Source organism: Oncorhynchus tshawytscha, linkage group LG06, assembly GCF_018296145.1.
Source record: "Oncorhynchus tshawytscha isolate Ot180627B linkage group LG06, Otsh_v2.0, whole genome shotgun sequence".
Classification (NCBI taxonomy): domain Eukaryota; kingdom Metazoa; phylum Chordata; class Actinopteri; order Salmoniformes; family Salmonidae; genus Oncorhynchus; species Oncorhynchus tshawytscha.
This window is the reverse complement of record NC_056434.1, coordinates 63,059,037-63,074,450: the sequence shown is the minus strand read 5'-3', so window position 1 is coordinate 63,074,450 and position 15,414 is coordinate 63,059,037. Positions and strand designations below refer to the sequence as shown.

At 44.5% G+C, this 15,414-nt stretch overlaps 1 protein-coding gene across 4 annotated transcripts in view; it reads left to right on the top strand.

Moving 5' to 3' along the window:
- LOC112252846 (inositol polyphosphate-5-phosphatase A) overlaps positions 1-15,414 on the top strand; it is a 277,551-nt gene that overhangs the window by 243,711 nt on the left and 18,426 nt on the right. For all 4 annotated transcript variants that reach the window (XM_024424512.2, XM_024424511.2, XM_042323491.1 and 1 more), the window contains exon 12: positions 10,368-10,441. In XM_024424512.2, coding sequence (XP_024280280.1) covers positions 10,368-10,441 — 74 coding nt within the window. The remainder of the gene's footprint in view (positions 1-10,367; positions 10,442-15,414) is intronic.

Below are 15,414 nucleotides of genomic sequence, written 5' to 3'. Positions count from 1 at the left end.
AGCTCCCTGAGTCAATGCATATTAGAAACCCCTTTGGCATTGATTCTTCTTGGGTAGGTTTCAGGCTTTGCACACCTAGATTGTGCAATACGTGCCCATTATTATTTTTCAAAGTTCTTCAAGCTCTATCAAAACTTTTGGAATCATAGCTAGACATCAATTTTCAAGTCTTGCCATAGATTTTCAAGCAGATTTAAGTCAAAACAGTAACTTTGAATATTCACTGTCTTCTTGGTAAGCAACTTCTGTGTACCGTTCAAGTCGGAAGTTTACATACACCTTACCCAAATACATTTAAACTCAGTTTTCACAATTCCTGACATTTAATCCTAGTACAAATTCCCTGTCTTAGGTCAGTTAGGATCACCACTTTATTTTAAGAATGTGAAATGTCAGAATAATAGTAGAGAGAATGACTTATTTCAGCTTTTATTTCTTTCATCGCATTCCCAGTGGGTTAGAAGTTTACATAACCTCAATTAGTATTTGGTAGCATTGCTTTTAAATTATTTAACTTGGGTCAAACGTTTCGGGTAGCCTTCCACAAGCCTCTCACAATAAGTTTGGTGAATTTTGGCCCATTCCTCCTGACAGAGCTGGTGTAACTGAGTCAGGTTTGTAGGCCTCCTTGCTCGCACACACTTCTTCAGTTCTGCCCACACATTTTCTATAGGATTGAGGTCAGGGCTTTGTGTAGGCCACTCCTATACCTTGACTTTGTTGTCCTTAAGCCATTTTGCCACAACTTTGGAAGTATGCTTGTGGTCATTGTCCGTTTGGAAGACCCATTTGCGACCAAGCTTTAACTTCCTGACTGATTTCTTGAAATGTTGCTTCAATATATCCACATAATGTTCCTTCCTCATGATGCCATCTATTTTGTGACGTGCACCAGTCCCTCCTGCAGCAAAGCACCCCCACAACATGATGCTGCCACCCCCGTGCTTCACGCTTGGGATAGTGTTCTTCGGCTTGCAAGCCTCCCCCTTTTTCCTCCAAACATAACGATGGTCATTATGGCCAAACTATTTTTGTTTCATCAGACCAGAGGACATTTCTCCATAAAGTATGATCTTTGTCCCCATGTGCAGTTGCAAACTGTAGTCTGGCTTTTTTATGGCGGTTTTGGAGCAGTGGCTTCTTCCTTGCTGTGCGGCCTTTCAGGTTATGTCGATATAGGACTCGTTTTACTGTGGATATAGATACTTTTGTACCTGTTTCCTCCAGCGTATGTAAACTTCCGACTTCAACTGTATATAACGTAGGTACATGACGTAATGATGGCACGTAAAATTTTGCTCTATACGTGCAACACAGCATTCCTAAACTAGCCCACAATATCTGCTGTGTGGATCGAGCAGTCAACATACTATGGAACGCCGTTTGGATCTTTGCGTGTCAAAAAAGATACAGTAGCACTGTCAAAGCTGTACAAAAAAGTATTGATTTATGATTTAGGAATCCTTGTGAAAAAGACAATGATTTAGGAATCCTTGTGAAAAAGACAATGATTTAGGAATCCTTGTGAATTAGTATTATCTAGGTTGCCACTTGTTGTTCGCCTATTGAAATTGAACATCAGTTCATGAAAATAAATAGTCAGCAACTTAACCCTGTTGCCCAAACAGCTAGCTTCATCTGGCTAGTTAGGCTCGACCGCACCGGGTTATGTGTTGTGAAGCTAGCCACAATAAGGTTTAGGCACAATTTTTAGTTTGCCTTCAAAATAAAAGTATGTCATTGACAGTAATGCAAATAGTAGAATTATGCCACACTTTTATTTTTAAGGCTAACCGCAAAGTCCACTATTGTGGCTAATCCTTATTGTGGCTAGCTTCACATAAATGGGTCCGACCACCATTAATCAAATAAGAACTCTCTCATAAATTAGGGTTATTTTACATGATGACACCTAGCTATATAGTTAGCTACTGAAACAGATGTTGTGTTATTTGACGTGTACTTTTTTGACACGCAAAGACCCAAACGGCGCTCCATAGAAATCCTGGTTGAGAATGAAACTACTGAACAAATGAACATGAAACAGCACAGCATGTAAGTGAAAGAAATAGGTTTTGATTATGTTTTACTGGTAATGTGGACTTACGTAAATAGCAACAAAATAACTGTTTGTCAGTGTGGTGTGTGTAACCTTTATTTAACTAGGCAAGTCAGAACAAATTCATATTCACATTGATGGCCTGGACGACGCGAACTGGTTGTGTGCCGAACTATGGGTCTCCCAATCACGGCCAGGTGTGATACTTCCTGGATTCGAACCAGGAACTGTAGTGACGCCTCTTGCACTGAGATGCAGTGCCTTAGACCGCTGGTCTATGTGTGTGTGTGTTAATTAACTATTTAATTAACTGTACTAGAATGCTTAAAAGGCTGTTAAAATTGTAAATGTCGGTATCGGTATGTTTTTTTGGGGCTAGGAAAATATTGGATATCGGTATCGGACAAAAATGTCATATTGTGCATCACTAGCAGATACCCATAGACTTCCAGTCATTGTGCTAACGCTAGTTAGCAATTGTGCTAGCACTAGTTAGAAACTTGGTTCAAACTGCACGCAGGCGCATAAGCGTGATTCATCACTCCAGAGAATGGGTTTCCATTGCTCCACAGTCCAATGGCGTACCTCCAACAATAATGGTCTTGGGTTGTTTTTCATGGTTCGGGCTAGGCCCCTTAGTTCCTGTGAAGGAAATCTTACAGCATACAATGACATTCGAGACGATTTTGTGCTTCCAACTTTGTGGCAACAGTTTGGGAAGGCCCTTCCCTGTTTTAGCATGACAATGCCCCGTGCACAAAGTGAGGTCCATGCAGAAATGGTTCACTGAGATCTGTGTGGAAGAACATGACTGGCCTGCGCAGAGCCCTGACCTCAACCCCATCGAACACCTTTGGGATGAATTGGAACTCCGACTGCGAGCCAGGCATAATCGCCCAACATCAGTGCCCTACCCAGGGACGCAAACTAGTCACCGAGTTTTGAATCCAAAATAGGTGACCTATGTGACTTGTGTAGATTCGATGAGAAAGGTTTTTGGGGGGTGTTTGGATCACTACTGGCAGTATGCGAACAAGTGATGCGCGTTTGGAGCAATACTGGCTGTATCCAAGGCTCAGCCAATCGTTCACATAACAACAGAATGCAGCACGCGACTGAAGAGACAACCAATTTGCTAGTTACAGCATCAGCATACACTCTGGAAAGACAGCAGAGAGTGGAAAGGCAGTTTGTCAGTGGGGTGGCAGGTAGCCTAGTGTTTAGACTTGGACTTGTAACCAAAAGGTTGCAAGATCGAATCCCCGAGCTGACAAGGTAAAAATTTCTCGTTCTGCCCCTGAGCAAGGTAGTTAACCCACTAGGCTGTAATTGAAAATAAGAATTTGTTCTTAACTGACTTGTCTAGTTAAATTTAGGTAAAATAAAAAACAGTAACGAAGAGGTAGGTGAGAAGCCTGACCACAGAGACATGGGGTGAGAAGGTGATGAATTGTACTTCATGAGCAGTAACCGAAAAACAACTGGCATTTGGAAAGTTTGAGGTGAGGGAGAAAGTGTGGTGGAACAACTATTGTTAGCATTTTTAAGTAATGTTATCTTGCTAGCTGGATCAAATTCTCCATTAGCTAGCCAGAGAGATGTTGAGCAACATTAGCCAACTTAACTGATCAAATAATTGTGTTTATGATGTGAAAATGTGCTGGCTGATAAAGTCACAGCTAACGTTAGCTAGCTAATGTTACAACATCAGATGAGCTTACGTAGTAACCTAACCAATTCGCTACAGTATTAACTGGTATACAACTCCTTGCTGTTCCTCAAGTTATAACACGTTCGTTGCTTACTGGACCCTGGCAATCTGTGTGAAATGTTAACAAATTAATGAACTAACTACTATCTGTGAACTAATGTTTTCCCTCTACAGTATGTGGTTAATTTTCGGAATGAGAGAATTAGGTGAAAATGAGGCATTGCTTGTTAAACAAGTGGATTCAGGGATCAAGTGTAGCTGGAGCTGGACCTGGCTTAAACTGGATGCCACTATGGAGGTGAAAGGAACACCACACACTTTCTCACTTCTTCAATACAGTGGATAAAAAAGGGTATGCCAGGTGTACTCTCTGCCTGAAAAAGATCAGTTATGCCAAGTAAGGGTATCATGCTCTGGTACATTGTATTTAGATGTGTGTGGTCACAAGCGTTCTATTATAAAAACTGTCATGGCTAACTGCGATATTAGTGTATTGTATTTTTTCAAGACTTGAGTGTCATTTGCAGTAAAGTCTTGGCAACAAATAACATTGGATTGCTTTCTTTACATTTTTTAACTGTGAGTCAGGTTCACATTAACCACTTTTTATTTTACACACAGAGACTGATCATGTAGATCTTATTCTTTGTTGTTTAATTAGTTAAAACCTGCATTTACCCTTGGCAGGGATTTTTTTGCAAAAAAGTGTCACCTTTTTGGGCCCTCACCAGTTTGGATCCCTGCCTACCTCACTAATGCTCTTGTGGCTGAATGGAAGCAGGTCCCCGCAGCAATGTTCCAACATCTAGTGGAAAGCCTTCCCAGAAAAGTGGAGGCTGTTATAGCAGCAAAGGGGGGACCAACTCTATATTAATGCCCATGATTTTGGAATGAGGTGTTCACCGAGCAGGTGTCCACATACTTTTGGCCATGTAGTGTATGATAAGAGAGAGTATAATGAGTCTGTAGCCTCTAGCCTGCTGGCTGTATTTGTTTGGGTTGACCCTCTCAAGGCGGTCGGCTATTCCCTGTCAGCGACAGTTTATTGTTTCCACAACAAATAATGAAGATCTCATAAAACGAAGAAAAAATATGGCCCTGCAATGACAGCCAAGTGTGTGGCTTAAAAATAAAATTAAATGACCTTTCACCTCTGTGTTTATTGATGGCTTTTAATGGCAGCAGGTGTTGTCAGAGGGATAGTTTGACATGTTGTAAATCATTGCACAATTATGGGCTTGGACAACCACAAGCTGGGTTAGAGGGACAGTCAGCCCAGATACCTTTTATTCCCTCTGTCCCTTCAACTTCTCCCTCTTATAACAATCACAGCTACGGTGATTTAGGTGTGTGTTGCTCATTCAGGCGAAGTAAGAAATATGAACACTGGACTTGTTTAGGGGGGGGGGCACTTCCTCATCTTTCTCCTTGTCTATGATATTGCCTGAGCCATATCAGCTAGCAGCCCTCTCCAAGGTCATTTCAAGCTGACAAACTACTCCGCCATCTTTATAATGCAACGAGCCCTTGAACCAATATAAACTGGGATTTTTTTTTACTGCTGACCTACCAGAACAGCAAATCATTATGCTTAATTGACCCGGGATGAAATGTAGTGTGAAATTTCAGCCCTTGGGTTTTCCAGTCAACCTAAATGAATTACTCAACATTCACTTAGAGGCTCTATACACACGCACGCACGCACGTGCACACACACACACACACACACACACACATCATGGATACACAGTGCGCTTCATCACCCCCCAACACAGCTCATCTGCTGCTTTTTAAAGGTGTCACTTCTCATCTCGGCTGCACTAGCTCCACAGAGTCAAACACACCTGTCCACACACACTCAAAGAAACACACCGGTGTACACACACACCCCCAGATACTCTATTAGGGTAAGAATAGACGCAGACATGAGGTGCACACACAAACAGTGACAATTACATTCTGCACCTCTAGAAATGTTTACAGTCAATTATTTATATTATCAGACACACACACACACCAACTTTTACTGTACATCTTGACATTCTCTCAGTTACAAACTTATATGCTGGCTCACTCTTCCACTAAGGACTCTTCACACACACTAGGAGCATGTCATTGGGAGGATGGTGGTGGCGCACAGTGAAGCGTGTAGCGCATCCTCCGGGCTCCATTCCTCATTCACAATGTGTGAGCTCTCCTGTGACCCTGCCTCCTGTGAGTTTGATGAATGTTACACATCTGCCCTCCTGAACCACAGAGACTCTGTCTGAGGGTCCCACTGCCTGGAAAGTAATGTCCACTGTTCTACACCACTGGCACACACACACATACACAAACACACACACACACACACACAGACACTGATGCTCACACTTTACACGTAAGTATGCATACAGTTGGCTACTCGCAGTTACCCACATAATCTTGCTCATACAGAAATACACAGACATGTAAATGTACCCCACATATGTATGTGATAATGTCAATCAAGTTTTAAACTAGCTTATAAACATGTATGTTGGGATTGTGGATTGATAGAATGGCGCCGGAGTGGATGGCCGCCGTTCTACGGGCTCCTGACCAATTGTGCTATTTTGTTTTTTTATACATTTTTAGTTTCGTACATGTTTTGGCCATCATTTCATATGACCAAAAGAGCTTCTGGACATCAAAACAGTGATTACTAACCTCAATTTGGATGAGGACTTCTATTTGAACAAATCGGAGGTGGACATAATGCTCATCTCAGACTAGGCCCAAATCCCCGTCATTTGGAGGAGGCGGAGGCAGCGCTACAGAGGCTAACGTGCAGGGTTTTTAATGCGACGCCGTGTGAATAAGTCGCTATTACCATCCTTTCTATTGGCAAACGTGCAATCACTGGAAAATAAGCTGCATGAGCTCCGTTCGATACTATCCTGTCAACGTGATCTGAAGAACTGTAATATCCTATGTTTCACGGAGTCGTGCCTGAACAAGGACAGAACAGCTGCGTCCGGTAAGCTGAGGGGAGGGGTGTCTCTTTGTCAACAACAGTTGACAAAGAGCGCAATCTTTAATATCAAGGAAGTCTTGGGGACCTGCTCGCCTGAGTTAGAATACTTTATGATAAGCTGTAGACCACGCTATTTGCCAAGAGCGTTTTCATCTATATTTTTCGTAGGTGTCTATTTACCTCCACCAACCGATGCTGGCACTAAGACCGCACTCAGCAAGCTGTATAAGGCCATAAGCCAAGAAGAAAATGCTCACCCAGATGCGGTATTCCTAGTTGCCGGGGATTTTAATGCAGGGAAACTTAAACAATTTGTAACCACGAAAAAGCTCTAGATCACTACTCCACACACAGAGACGCATACAAAGCTGTCCCTTGACCTCCATTTGGAAAATCTGACCATAACACCATCCTCTTAATTCCAGTTTACAAGCAAAAACGCAAAGAGGAAGTACCCGTGATGCGCTCAATACGGAAGTGGTCCAATGAGGCGGATGCTAAGCTAGCACAGATTGGGATATGTTCCGGGATTCATCCGATGGCATTTTGGAGTTTACCACATCAGTCTCGGGCTTCATTAATAAGTTAATCAACAACGTAGTCCCCACAGTGACCGTTCGTACATATCCTAACCAGAAGCCATGGATTACAGCAACATCCGCACTGAGCTAAAGGCTAGAGCTGACGATTTCAAGGAGTGAGACACAAATCAGGATGCTAATAAAAATTCCTGCTATGTCCTCCGACAAACCATCAAACAGGTAAAGCTTCAATATAGGACTAAGATTGAATCCTACTACACCGGCTCTGACGCTCTTCGGATGTGGTAGGGCTTGCAAACTATCATGGATTGCAAAGAGAAACCAAGCCGCGAGCTGCCTAGTGATGTGAGCCTACCAGACAAGCTAAATGCCTTCTATGCTCGCTTCGAGGCAAGCAACACTGAACAGTTCATGATAACACCAGCTGTTCCAGGCGACTGTGTGATCACACTGTCCGTAGTCAATGTCAGTATGACATTTAAACAGGTTAACATTCATAAGACCGCTGGGCCAGATGGATTACCAGGACGTATACTCAGAGCATGCACTGAACAGCTAGCAAGTGTATTCACTGACATTTTTAACCTCTCCCTGACGCAGTCTGTAATACCCACATGTTTCAAGCAGACCACCATAGTCCCCGTGACCAAGAATGCCAAGGTAACCTGTCTAAATGACTATTGTCCCATAATAGCACTCACATCTGTTGCTATGAAATGCTTTGAATGGCTGGTCATGGCTCACATCAACACCACTATCCCAGACACCCTGGACCCACTCCAATTCACATACCACCCCAACAGATCCACAGAGGCAATCTCTATTTCCTTTTCCCACCTGGAAAAAAGGAACACCTACATGAGAATCCTGTTCATCAACTACAGCTCAGCTTTCAACACCATAGTGCCCTTCAAGCTCATCACTAAGGTAAGGACCCTGGGATTAAACACCTCCGTCTGCAATTGGATACTGGAGTTTCTTACAGGCCACCCCCAGATGGCGAGGGTAGGCAACAACACATCCGCCACAGTGACATTCAACACAGGGGCCCCTCAAGGGTGCGTGCTTAGCCCCCTCCTGTACTCCCTGTTCACCCACGACTGCGTGGCCGCACATGACTCCCAACACCGTTATTAAGTTTGCTGACAACGCGGCGGTGGTAGTCCTGATCACCGACAACAATGAGACAGCCCTACAGGGAGGAGGTCAGAGACCTGGCAGTGTGGTGCCAAGACAACAACCTCTCCCTCAATGTCAGCAAGACAAAAAGCTGATTGTGGCCTGAGCATGCCCCCATTCACATTGACAAGGCTGTAGTGGAGATGGCCGTGATCTTCAAGTTCCACGGTGTCCACATCACTAAAGGTCTATCGTGGTCCAAAACAAACCAACACAGTCGTGAAGAGGGCATGACAACGCCCCTTCCCCCTCAGGGGGCTGAAAAGATTTGGCATGGGCCTTCAGATCCTCAAACAGTTATACAGCTGCACCATTGAGAGCATCTTAATTGGCTGCATCACCGCTTGGTATGGCAACTGCTCCCTGTCATCCAGGACCTCTATACCAAGTGGTGTCAGAGGAAGGCCCTAAAAATTGTCAAAGACTCCAGCCACCCAAGTCAGTCTGTTCTCTCTGCTACCGCACAGCAAGCGGTACCGGAGCGCCAAGACTGGGACCAAAAGGCTCCTGAACAGCTTCTACTCCAAAGCCATAAGACTGCTGAACAGTTAAACGGCTACCCGTACTTTCTACTTTTCACCGCCTACCTACATGTACATAGTACTTCAATCAGTCACCTTACCAAACCTATATGTACATATTACCTCAGTCAATCACCGCAACTTCTTCGTACCCCAATACACTGACTCGGTACTGGTGCTCCTTGTATATAGCCTGAATACAGCCTCATAATTGTTATTTTATAGTATTTTATTTTGATCTATTTGTTAATTTTCTTACTTTTTAACTGCATTGTTGTGAAAGGACTCGTAAGTAAGCATTTCACACTAAAGTATACACTTGTTGTAATTGGTGCATGTGACAACTCAAATTTGATTTGATGGATGTGTATGTATTCCACTGGTAAGACACCACTCCTCTGACAATTCTCCCTTCCCTACCCTCTGTTTGGCTGGTTGTTTGGTTTTAACACTGTCCTAGATGGTGATTCCATTCACTCTATTGTTACACGTCGTACAGCCATGTAATGTTATTGTCAAGCTAGCTTTATAACTACTGACAGTATCACAAAGGAAGTGTAGAGGACCACATCAGACTAAATCTGATATGTGTTCTGTTGAGGGTGTCAATTTACCACCGAATGAACATGCTCTGGTATGTTCCTGCTAGCTGCCAGTCAGTCAGGAAGGGGCAGGGTCTGTATGTATCCTGCAGGGTTGCCCAGATACCTGTCCGTCGCTCAGGGAGCCAGCGATGCAGATGCCCCTGCTACCTGCTCATCGCCCAGATAATTAATGTGTACAAGGAGCTGCTAATTGCACTTCTCACTAATGATTTATGGGATTTGGGAAGGGGGGAGAGGGGGGGATGGAGTGGGGGTGTACGTCTGTGCTGGTGCAGTCGGAGGGAGTGCAGCTGTGAGACAGGACATGATTGATGAAGACTGTTTGGATCTGCTGTCAGCGTAGAGCGACAGACCCACACCCTCGGCAGCAAACTGGGGGCTGCGATAGGACAGGGATGGCTCTGGAATAGCCAGGTCAGAGACGCACACATCAACACTGGTTAGCTGTTCTCACACACTTGCCTTCATGTACCACCACACTGTTCATGACACTTGTGCAGTATGCTGGCAAAGGCACAAATCCACACGTCGAAAAAGGAGAGAAACAAAGCTAACACAATTGTTATCTAACACTTACTCATGCACGCAGGCGCCTCACACTCGCACTCTCATAGTTATTCACTCAGTGAGTGATGACTGACATAGTGGATATTACTTTCTGTAAAGAAATAAACCCTTTATCACTCACTCTCTCCCTCCCTCCCCCCTCCTCTCTCTCTCTCTCTCTCTCTCTCTCTCTCTCTCTCTCTTCACAGTTTTTACAGTTTGACAGTGAGCTGTCCTGTTTCAAGGAACGGCTGCACGAGCTGGAGATCTCCTTTCCTCCCAGGTATGAAATCCTCTCAATGTTTCCTTATGAATCCATGTCTGTGAACCACACCTATTCAACTCAATCACTCCTGTTATCTAATGGGGGATTATAAACAAAATTGGATTTCTTGTACCACTCCATACTGACGCATGTGGTGTTTTAAAAAGGCAGTTATTCCATAATAGTATGGTACAAGAGCCAAAAATCACCAATTAAATCAATAATGGTCTTCCAGGGATGAAACTATCTATTACACTGCACAGTAATTGGTGCCTATATTGGCACCTACCTATTACTGTCTATTATCCTGTATATTACCTACTTCCCCTGTCTATAACCCCATAAAGTGCCTACTCTCTCACCTCCACTATCATTGCCCCTGAAATGGCGGCCCTGACCCTTATACCCTTCACATCTCACTCGAACCATGTGCAAGTTACAGTAGCTACAATACATAGTTATCCAGGAGTCAGTCAACAGTGTAGGGTACCGACAGATTGAATTACTTTTTTGGAAGTACACATTCTATCCAATGGTAAGAGTGGGTTAAGAAAAGAAGGGGACCTTACTACGAACCTCACTGCAGCACCACATCTTTGAAGAGCAGAGTAAATCAGCAGTGTACTAGAGGCTGATGTTTTGGTTCATTTAGGGTATGGGGCCTTAACATTACTCAATCATCCCTCTTGGCCCAAATGGCTTTGTTTATGCCAAATATATGTTTGATGGTTATCAATTGTTTAGTATGATTGGATGTGCTCCTAAAATGCTCCCCTGGGGGTGTGTGTGTACGTGCATTTGGTTATATGTTCATGTGTGTGTGTGTGTGTGTGTCTGTGTGTCTGTGTGAGTGTGAGGCGGCCTGCATTGATATTCCATCACGGTGGGAGTTGGGGGACATTGGGGCGGAGGTCCTGCTACTCTGTCTCCTCTTCCTCAAACAAATGCATTTGCAATTAGCCCTTTCAGAGGAGAGGGAGGGAAAACACACACCCGGCCTGCATCGAAATATGTCTCGGCTCTGGCGCGATAATGGTGCTTGACCTTTGCCGCCAGTTGTGACTCAATCAGTGCAGATAATGAAACGCTGTAATCAAACAATAATTACTTGATAAACTGCTCTAGTGGCGGGCAAGGGGCGGGGCAGGCAGGGAGTGTGTGTATGACAAGGTCCTGGCAGTCACTGTTTTTAAATGACTCTGTCTCTTAATCAGGGACCCCATTTGCATCGCTTTGCATAAAGTGACGGCTGGATTTATTGTCCTTTTACACTCTGTGACTTTTGCGCCTATCTATCCATAATATAATATTGAATCATCGTTTCCCTGCCAGGTGAATGAACAGGCTGCTGTGAATGAATACAAATGATTTTCACCTACTTGGAAACACAATTCATCAAATTGAGGAGACCTCGGCACAGCATCGGAAATGTTATTTGATCCACTCAGTGTCTGATACAAAGCCACGTCATTGTAAGTGGTGTAATGAGTAGAAATGGCCTAGTTAAACTTAAACAAACCCCTCCTCCCATTCACATAACACACACTTGCACCAACAGACACACACACACACACACACACACACGCAGCGTGTACATCCTCCCCCTGTCAGAGCTCCCTTGTGCTCCATGAGCAATCAAGCAGTCAAAGATTGTTCTCCATCACATAGCCTGCTCCGGACCAGCCCCTCACCATCTGTGAGGTTATTACTCCGCTTAACACAGGCCTTGAGAGGCCCTCTATACACACACACACACACACACACACTCTCGCTTGCATTCAATCGATAAGTCAATACTGATTACTCGTGTTTAATCTATCAAAGAATCCAGCATGTTGTAGTTTGTCCACTTGTGAAAAGTGAGTGGAAAACCGTAGCCTCGTCGTCGCTGTGTTTTAGGACATTGAGCATGTTGCCAGGTATAAAGACGTCATCAAAACTATCAATTATTTTTGTTTAGAGATTAGGGCCTGTATTCTCAGAGAGTCTCAGAGTAGGAGTGCTGATATAGGATCAGTCTTGTCTTTTTAGGTCATAATGAGTAAGATTGTATGGACAGGGGGGACCTGGTCCTAGATCAGTATTCTTACTCTGAGATGCTTTGTGAATACAGGGCAAGAACTGTAGGTGTAAGGTTGTGAAAATGTGTAACAGCGAAAAAATGAGGATCCTCTCTCTCACCCTCAACCAGGCTGCAGTAAAAGGCCAAACACTACAAACTGGAGGTTCCATTCCATTTCTTGAAGAAGACACTATAGTGTTATTGAGACTATATGTTATTTCATTGTCTGTCCCACACATACTCGTGTGTTGTGTTTGCATTTATGGAATGTGCAACAAGCTGTAAATTCATATTGCTCACCTTCAAGAAGTTGTCTGTCAAAGTTGGCCGTGACATGTCTAAGCACTCAGCCATCGGGGTGTGGAATTTGGCCGCAGCCCGCGAGAGTTGTACCTGGTGCCAGCTGGCTGCCGCACGCTGATAGGCTAAGGGGTATACCATTCACACGGGAGTGCACACACACACACACGTTTTTTAAAAGGCGATATGTGTCGGAGTTTGGTAGTTGGGAATGAGGCGCAGTCTGTCAATTGGAAACCAATCACGTATGATCAAACTAGTAAGCGCCATCCATTCCATGAACGCTCTTCTGAGCATTTTCAAGAAAGGTTCTTGTGCAAAGGTTGACAATCATCTTTGTAACAAATGACAGCATGGCCCCAAGACTGAAAATAACTGAATGGTATACTTACAATTTTACATTTGATTCAGTTTGCTGGAGTAGCATAACTACGGTAATCTCCCTTAAAACATATAAGGAGGTTGAGTAACTTATGTTATGCATATATTTCTATTGATTTAGGAGAAGGCTTTTAGTACTGCCCGTTATCAAATTTATTTGCCCTTTTTTGTTGTCTAAGATCGATGCAAAAATGTAATATAAACCCTGGCGGGGGGGAATTCAGTAAAACAATGAGAGAGTAGGGGAATCATTTATTTGTGCTTTAACCAGGTTACCCTGAATGGGTTCTGAGGGGATTTTGAGCGTCATCAGCCAGACTGCGGTTCTAACTCCATACGGCCCCATGAGTCCCCCACACAGAAAAAGATATGGAGGAGGTGGAAGGGGAGATGGAGAGGTGAGAGCGGAAAGAGACAAATATGGGAAGGCGCTTGAGCTAGAAAGGATGACTACAGCCCCATGCGTCTGTGTTTGCCCAGTCTAGACAGGGCGGGAGAAGAGCAGGAGTAGTGGAGAGGGGCGAATCGGCCAGGAGGTCGTGAGCTGAGGAGGGGCAGGGTGGGTGACGAGGGAGGCTGATAAACGGTTCTCTCTTCACCGTTTGGTGTTTAACAGGAAGCCGGGAGCGCCCCGGGACCAACCTTGGCAAGTTAGCATACATTTTCCAAACATGGCGGGTCTATGAGGATGGGCCGAAGAGTGACTTCCCCCCTGGGAAAATACACAGCATTTACAGTGCAGGGGGATGAAGACCTTGAGAAAAACAAATTACCTGTGCAGTTGGCCATTAGTTTAGGGAGGAAAATAGCATTTGGTCCAATGACATAAGTGTTGATCTGCCAAATCTCCAGTACATGCTCTCGAAGCACTAATCCGTCCCCTGTCCCTTCAATAAAGACAGAAAACAAGTTTTAGTTGAAAACAAGCAACTGAATGCTTTGCATTATAATTTATGGCCGTCTTAGATTTTCCAAGAGTTCACCAATGGATAAGAGCACATTACTGAGTGTGATGTTTTTTCATTGAATACTTTAATTGAATTTGTGAATGTGTCAGTATGGCCATTTGGAAACAGTTCTTAACACAATGACTCTCCTTTTTAAATGTTTTATTAGATGTTTTTATTTCGTGATATTCAATTGATAGTTAGTCTTGTCCCATCGCTGCAACTCTTGTACGGACTCAGGAGAGGCGAAGGTCGAGAGCCATGCCTTCCGAAACACGACCCTGCCAAGCCGCACTGCTTCTTGACACACTGCTCGCTTAACCTGGAAGCCAGCCGCACCAATGTGTTGGGGGAAACACTTTACAGCTGATGACACAAGGCAGCGTGCATGCGCCCGGCCTACCACAAGGAGTCACTAGAGCGCAATGGGACAAGGACATCCCGGCCGGCCAAACCCTCCCCTAACCCGGACGAAGCTGGGCCAATTACGCGCCGCCTCATGGGTCTCCCGGTCGTGGCCTTCTGTGACACAGCCCGGGATCAAACCCAGGTCTGTAGTGACTTCTCTAGCACTGCGATGCAGTGCCTTAGACAGCTCCGTCACCTGGGAGGCCCTACACTGACTCTCCTACTCTCCCTGCAGAATGAGGAAGACATCGAGATCCTGCCCCCTGGGCATCTTAAGAGTGATGTCACTGTGTGTGTGTGTGCGTGCGTGTGTCTGATGGCAAGCCAAGTGAAGGACATTCTTGTTCTAGCTCCTCTCCTCCTCTGAAAGGTTCTCCTATACTCCGTCGGAGGCGCGTGACTCAGTTTATGGAGTACCACAGATGTTCGTTAACTACTGTAAGAGAGGGATCCTAAGGCAAGCACACACAGCTGGTATTATTCGCTGGAGTGTAGAGGAGATCGAGCGTTATCATCAGCTGAGGAGGAACATTGTCTTTACACTCTCAACACATCCATCATTCAACTGCTGGGGAGCCATAAAAAAATGACGAGGGGCTTTTGTAGTGTGATGATAGCTGGTCATTTCCAATGGCCATGTGTCTGTGTGCTTCTTTCCTGCGCTGATGCTTCACTGGGATGAGAGGGAGCCTTTGTTTAAACTCCTCTGGTACATATAGGGGTTAAAATAGACGCTCAAGACTTCCTCTTGAGTGAAAGGGGGGCTGCAGAATAGATGCAGCTCTTTACTGATACAGAACCTCTTGGACAGAGAGTAGCAGTCTGTCCAACACACACACACACACACACACATGTGAACACACACACAAACTCTGAGCAACACGGTGTTTTGA